At 46.8% G+C, this 7,670-nt stretch overlaps 1 protein-coding gene across 1 annotated transcript in view; it reads right to left on the minus strand.

Annotated features, from left to right (window-relative positions):
- Positions 1 to 7,198, minus strand: part of PDIA5 (protein disulfide isomerase family A member 5) — a 102,554-nt gene extending 95,356 nt beyond the window's left edge. The window contains exon 1 of the mRNA XM_084265441.1: positions 7,081 to 7,198. Coding sequence (XP_084121567.1) covers positions 7,081 to 7,155 — 75 coding nt within the window. The 5' untranslated portion in view covers positions 7,156 to 7,198. The remainder of the gene's footprint in view (positions 1 to 7,080) is intronic.
- Between the last annotated feature and the right edge of the window lie 472 nt (positions 7,199 to 7,670).

Consider the following 7,670-nt stretch of genomic DNA (forward strand, 5'->3'; position numbering starts at 1 on the left):
GGACTGACACTATTGAAATATGTGGTCATCCCTCAGGCCATGTTTTCTCAAAAAATCTTTGAGGATCTGAGAAAGCAGTTTACTTCAAGTTTTTACTCCCTTCTGAACCTCATTTCACGGAATGAAAAAAGGGGATATCTTTCAAGCAGCCACAAGAATGTATTTTTGTATTTTACATTTATTATTCAAATTAAATGTGATAAACGGTTAACTGCTGTTCCCACAGAACCCAGCTCAATTTGTGAGCTGCTCCCCACAAAAGCATCATGACAGTGTGGTCTGCCTTTTGCTAAGGATAAGCAGCATGCCTGAAGAATATTTATTTATTTTCAATCAAGGGCAGTGAGGAGGCATGGTTTTGAAAACAAGAAAATGCAAATCAAAATTAAATAAGGAGGTGCTATCAGAGGACCAGCATTGTATATTGGACAGAAAAACTATTTCCTTTTTCTCTTTTTTCCAGCTCAAGAGCATGAAAAAAAAATATGTATTTCCCTGGACACAAATTATGTATAGAAAATATAAATGGGTATGTTGCTCCAACAGTGCTTAGATGCCTGAATCCATATGTCAACATACAATTTTTATGTACACACTAACACTTACATGTATAACTGCATATACAATTTGCACACTATTCATCAAGAATAGCTGGGGCTGACACGAACAACGCTGATTCCAGCACAACTGCTGCTTGGCAGGGATGCAGTTTTACACCCGACCACAATTTCAAAAGCCCATTTTTCAGCAAGACATTGACTTTGATTTCTGCCTTAGCTTAACCGCCCACTGATGTCATTCTCATTTTGGGACAACAGCATTCAACCCACTGTAAATATGATCAATGAGCGACCCTGTACATATGAAACAGATTGTGTCTGACAAGGCATTTTACGGGAAGGGAGCTGAAGAGCAAACCTGCCTCAAAATTCCAAGCAGTAAAGCAGACAACTGAATTGCATTTCATAATTAATTTATTGAGAATGGGACCAGTTCACATTCTACACAAGGGTCTCCCATGCTCCATTAAAATGGAGAGGGATGGTGGGGATGGGACAGGCATGACACAGGCAAGAAATCCCAAGAACAAGAGCCTACCTAGCTCCCCTTTCCCACTCAGTTCCCAAAATGAACCCTGTGCTGGAATGCCCACTTAAACTTCAGAAGGTGGACTGAAGGAACAGCTCTGTACCAGAAACCGAGGTTGTCAACCTGCAGATTAGCCAGCTGCATGGTCAGGTCCTGGGGTGCAGGCAGTGTGCATGTACTGAAAATACCAGGTCTAAGTCATCTCCAGGCAAGCACAAGAGTGAAACAGACCTGTTCCTCCCTTCCTCCTGTTTTGTTATCACTTAAAAATACAAGACGTTTGAATCCAAAGCCCCCTTGTTTACAAGAATCACAGTTTGACTGCAGATGTTTTATCTTCCTCCTTCATCATACAAACCACTCTTGACCTTGTGCAATAATTGCTTGCTTTTCACTCACAGCCCTCCCTCCGCCGGTATTTACATTCAGGGTTGTGCTGCTTTGATCACTGAGCCATTTGTAACAAATGCCTTCCAAGATGGATAGTGATAAGTAGGACAGTCCCCTATTTTCATTCATGATTAATATCCAAAATAGCTGTACAAACGTTTTAATCAAATCAGATGAGGGGAGACAGGTTGTCTCTGTTACTCAAAGGTACCTCAAGGAAGCCTGCTAAGAATTTATTATTCGAATGAGAGCAGAGAAAGGGCAGCACTTGGGTCTCAGACATCAGGTGTTACAACTAAAGCAGCCTCTGCAGTGGGACCACAAAAGCATCTTCTCCCAACCACACCTGCAGGGGTTCCCAAACCGCAGCCAGCCCCAGTGCAAGGGCTGCAGGATGTTCTCTGCAGCCAGACCAAAAAGCCATCCACTGGCTCAGTGGGGAGAGGTGTCTCCAGCACCTACAGCAGCACGACATGCCCAGGTGAGGAGCACTCCAGCAGACACACCAGAAGACCAACAACTTCTGCCATCAGAAGCCTGGCAGCATTGGAAAACCATGCTCTTACCCAACAGATTGACATTTGCAGATGCTTCCATTGGACGCTTCTGGGTTTTGATCCTTTCCCACAAGCTCCATGGAGGAACACACTCTTACTCTGTATATAATCCAGAACAATTAACCTCAAGCCATTCAAGGAATAAAAAAACCCAAGCAGTGCTGACGTTTTATTGGGGTGGGTCATATCTGCAAGAGGCAAGTGTCAGATCATCTTTTGTTCACAAAGGCAGGCAAATTAAAATCCTGACATCGAGTATATTTGTATTCTTTAACTTAGGCTGAAGAATGCTACAAATAAGACATTCCACTTAAAGTGGTGCTTGCTATGTTCATTTTCCAAATATAGAAGATAGCAAAAAATACCATGGAGACGTCAAGATTTGACTAGACTCTACTGCTCATATTGTTCTTAAACACCGGGTTTTAAGGAACATAAGCTACAGGCATAACAGTCTAGAGGTTGTTCTTAAGGGCTCTATGTAGCCAATTAATTGTATGATTTATCACTGGTTTTCACATGCTTAGAGAAGGGAAACCTGTGCAACTATTTACTAATTAATAACTGACTGTAATGGGGTCAATTACTAATGCTGACAAAGAACTTTCTCCTTATTATGAATGTGAAGCTTGCTCTCTCCAAGCCAGGCACTGGTGCAATATATACTAAACAAGCTGTTGATGAAATAATGTTTCAGGTATCACTTCTGAATGAGTCCATTTGGATGACTTCAGGAGCTAAGGGCATGAGCAAAGCATGGGCCACATAATCCCCTACTAAGAACTGGGTTTTGAAGAACTTTAAAGTAGTATCTCCTACTCAAAAAGCACACAGGAGATGCTATAAAAAGAAGACAAAAACACTATTTAATGGGACTTATAAAGAAGAGAGGGCAAAAAATGACACCTGAAAATCCTTAGCACTTTAAATGGCACTTGTTATCTTCAAAGCATTGCACAAATATTAACTAATTAATCCTCCCTTTTCCTGCCAGGTGATAGGAGCCAAAGCTTAATCTAAATAGTTGGCATAAGATTCACATGGAAAAGAAGCAAAAGGGAGGCAGCATGAGAGCAGGCCAGCAGGTAGCTAATGCTAGAGCAGCTCAGAAAGATGTGCTCATTGTGTGCCATTTCCTGAAAAGCAAGGAGGAGAGAAAGAGCCTATCTGCAGTTAGCCAGCAAATACGCTGTATGACTACAAACCCAAAGACAACAGATATCTTCAAGGAAGCCACAAATGAGATTATGTTTCTTATCTGTGTTCTCCAAGTGCACAAATCACAGCGCCCTCCACCAATGCTACCAGCTGCTCTCAGCTAGCCAAGTGCCAAACTTAAGACCTGTTTTGCTATCACAATTTTTTGCCTTCACAAGCTTAAAACGATGGCAGGATCAAGGTAAACCACATCATACTTCCACAGTGACCCTGCTCCCATCAACAAGCTTAAGGCATGGTGGTTTGTGATTCTGGCTGTAATTTGCATTGAGTTTCTCCATTCACAGACCTCTAAACACAACTCTGAAGGAAAGTGACTCTTGTTACCTTCATTTTATTGAAATGCAGGAACTCAAGGAACTGCATTACCAAAAAGCAGAAGTCAACAACAGAACAAGCACCTCTCCCATCACCAACTGCTTACAACATTGTGAGCACACCCCTGGGCAGAAGCACCACTTCTGATGCCCACATCACACTTGTGGCAACATCCTAGACCTTCTGAAGTCCACAGGAGTTTTGGCACCAAAGTCAATAATTGGAAACATTACTCCATAAGGTACAGAGTAACAAAACCAGTCCTGAAAGCCAAGGTTCAATTTGGGAAGGGTATCTGATGAGACAGAGCACAGCCCACGTCACAAGTTTTACAAATCCATATTTTGAAGAGAAAAACAGATGGAGTAGGAATAGGGCAGAGGCACTCACTCCCAAATTCAAACCTACCACGGGAAACAGCACCTAGCACTGCAGAGGAGAAGCAGCACTTGCACCCTGCCTGCAAACTCAACAGAGGCAAAGCCACCACTGCTGCGCTGCTGGGGTCCCTGCAACACAGAGCAGGTAGGGCCCTCTCACAGATCCCTCTCCACAGGCCGGGACTCCCAGCCCGTGTCAGTGCTCACTGATGCATTCCTGTGACATTACTGGGACTTGAGGAGCTGGAAGCCCAAAATGTTCCCTTGAAGTCTTTCTCTGAAGCCACTAGGTTTGAATGGCACCATGTCAAGAAGCCTTCTTCCCAATGGATCTAAGTCTGTCAGACTCCCTGGACTCAGCTTCTCTGTCATTAAGCCAACACTCAGAAGACAAACTGACCTTTGCCACGTTGGCCTGAGATAACATTCATTCATGTTTGCAAAGCAAACGGATCCCAGATATGTAATCCTGTTGGAAGCAGTGGCTGGAAGGGACAGTACCTGGTATGTCAGAGGAAATGCAAATCCACCTCAGTATGAAACTCCTTCCCATATGCCTTTAACATTAAATTCAGTCCTTTGAGCATGAAATATAGTCAGCCACTTGATACACCAAATAAGGAAGTGTCTTTAAAGTTAAACCACAACTTCCCTATGACCCTCCGACTCATTCAAGAAAACTCTGCAGATGGAGATCACTGCAGCATTTCCTTCATGTGCATATCATGTTCAGAGACACAGAACATGAACTACATCTTCTGATGTAGTTATCAGAGATGGAAGTGTTTTCTTCATCCAGCTTTGTAGTTTTCCTTTTACAAATGCAGGAAGTCTTACGGAGAGAAGGACTTCAATTCTCAGAAGCCCCCTCCAATTTTGGGTCCTACTTTAAAAAAATGAGCCCTATTTTTCAGGAGTGCTGTGCATGCACGACTGTAGCTGCTGTCCCAAGTGTATTGCAAGTGCTCAGCTCTTCCAGGAAAAAAAAAACAAAACACAATCAAACCACACCTGGGTACATAAAAAAGGATAGGCTGGAATGAAAGACAATGTTCCCATTAACCTCTGTCCTACCAACAGCTGGCATTACCTTCACTTTAACTTCACGCACTGAGAACGTCCTGATTTAACAGCTCCACTGACTTTGCAAACATTGGCTCTAGAAAAAATTAAAAGCAGGTTTTGCAACGTCACAGCTGTAGGCTAGAGGGTTTTTTTTTAATCCTGGCGTACAGCGGGTTACATATTTCAAGATGAAAAATCACACCTTCAAGTGCAAGATAATGCAAATTGGAAGAAATAATTTAAACTACTTGTACACAGCAAAGGGGAAGAAATTAGCTGAATCAACAGCTCAATGAAGACATCTGCTCAGCATGCAGCATCACAGAGCAAATAAAACACTGGGGCAAATTAAGAAGGGAAAGAGAGAATAATGTGGATAAATTATAATGGCTTCACATAATTTCACTGACAATGGCAGGCCCACTCCGCTCATCTCAACACCACCAGCTCTGCAATACTAAAGGTCCAAAGAAGGGCAACTAGAATAGTTAGGAACAAGAGATTCACGTGAAGCAAGCTGGGAAAAAAATAATAATCTTTTAATCTACAAAAAGAAATCACACCAAAATACTTACACTAACATAAAATGAGTGTTACAGTAAGGTAAGGTGTGACAGTCGCAGGGGTTGTAGAAGGAAATACCGCAAGTAACATGTTTAGTTATTTTTAATAACGGGAAAATGTGGTCCATTTTTAATTCCACTTAGTTCACAGTATATACTTGATGCAAGGAGTCACTGCCACAAGTATCATTGAAAAAAGTACTGTGTATGTTAAAGATGAGCCACAGGGGGGAAAAAAAAGCCACACTAAGACCTACGCAATGCTGTAAGAGTTCAGCCTGACTTCAGTTTCACTCGGAATCAATACATAAATTGCAGATAGCAGAGGTCTGTGCTTCCAGACCAAGCTTAGAACAAACCAGAAACTGTGCAGGACGCACATTTCCTTCCCCGCTCCTGAATAAGCTGATAGCTAGGCCCCTGCCAGGGCAAAAGGCTACACCAGCCAGGGCGATGCTTTCTGCCCCACAAGGGCAACTCTCATGCCAGTAACAAAATAAACACAGGGCAATTAGCAATTCCACACTTGATCTGTATGACTTAGATGAGCATCACTCCTCGGTCGTGCATTTCCAAATACATTTCAGATCACAAGTGCATCAAAAAAAAAAATTAATATAATTTTTCATTAATGAACTCTATTTGTCCAGGCAGAAGGAAGAACAGGACTTCACACCGACAAAGTAAATAGAGGCACACTTTCATACCCGCCTCCACCAGCCTTTTGAGCTATTTATGCTAAATGCTGTGGATAAAACAAAAAGAAAAAATCAGACTTTAAAATATTTCCGTACGTCTCGGAGGCTCCCTGAGGTAAGGAGTGTTCTACTTAGTGTAATTTCCACGAAACATGCCCGGATCCCCCGGAACGCGCTAAGATGGAGAGCGCCACACGCGAGGGACGCCCAGGCAGGGGCGGCAGGGCTGCCCACGGCCACCCGTGCCCCCGCACAGGTGCACAAAGCCGAGCGAGGCACCTTTCCTGCGGCAGAGCCACCGCCGAGGGAAACCCGCTGCCGCCGCGGCACCGGTTTTCAGGCGAAACTTAACGAAGGAAGCACCCGGCGGTTGGAGCCTCCGGAGCCGGGGCCGGCCGGGGCAGCCGAGGGGGCTGCAGCCCGCAGCCACTCAGGGAAACGCCGGCGCATCCCGGGGCGCGTTTCCTCTGGGCGGTTTTTTGAGAGACAGAGATAAAGGGATGGAGGGAAGCAAGGAAGCAGCGCGCGGGCTGAGGACCGGGGAAGCAGCCGGGAGGAGAGCTGCCGGAGCCCCAGCCACGCCGGGCTGTGCCGTGCCGAGCCCGCTCGGGGCGGCGGCGGCGGCAGTCGCGGGCGGCGGGGACAGCTACCGCGCCCAGCCCCCGGGGCCCGTCCCGCTCCCAACTTTCGCCCAACTCCGCCGGCCGCGCCGCGCCGAGAACCCCCGCCCCGGCCCGGGGAAGGGGGACACCCCGCGCCCGCCTCCCCCCTGCCGCCCCGGGCCGCTGCCACCGCCACTCACCGCCAGGCCGAGCAGCAGCAGCGGGAGCCGCCCGCGGCGCCGCGCAGCCCCCGCGCCCTGCCCCGGCACTGCCATCGCCGCCGCTGAGCCCGGACCCGCCGCCACCGCTGCGGGCTGCTGCCACGTCTGGCGGCGCAAGCGCGCTCCGCCGCTACCGCCCACCCGCGCGGCGGCATGACGGGGCCTGTAGTCCGGCCCGCGGCGGGGCTGGGATAGGAGCTGCACAGCCACAAAAACCACCAACCCCCCCCCTCCGGTTTACTGCCAGCGGTCACGGTTAAAAAGTAATCCCCGTCCCGCTTGTTTCAGCGGAGATCAGGAAGGAAATGTTCCAACTCTTCTGCTGTGATGATGCCTCGCGGGCCTCCTGCCTGGAGGGAGCTTTTTGTGCCTCCAGCCCTGCCCCAGTGTGTGCCTCACTCCAGAGAGCCTTTGGGGAAACTGCCTCCTTCGTGATGCTTTTTCGTCTGAGTCTTTAAAAGCTTCTGCTGGTCTTACACCTGGAGTAAGAGGTGCACAAGGGAACAAACAATGAGGAAAGGGGAGAGAGAGTTAACTGCAAGAGGGGCTTCGAGACTAAGACCTGTTCT

The sequence above is a fragment of the Gallinula chloropus genome, assembly GCF_964237585.1.
Source record: "Gallinula chloropus genome assembly, chromosome: 5".
NCBI lineage: Eukaryota > Metazoa > Chordata > Aves > Gruiformes > Rallidae > Gallinula > Gallinula chloropus.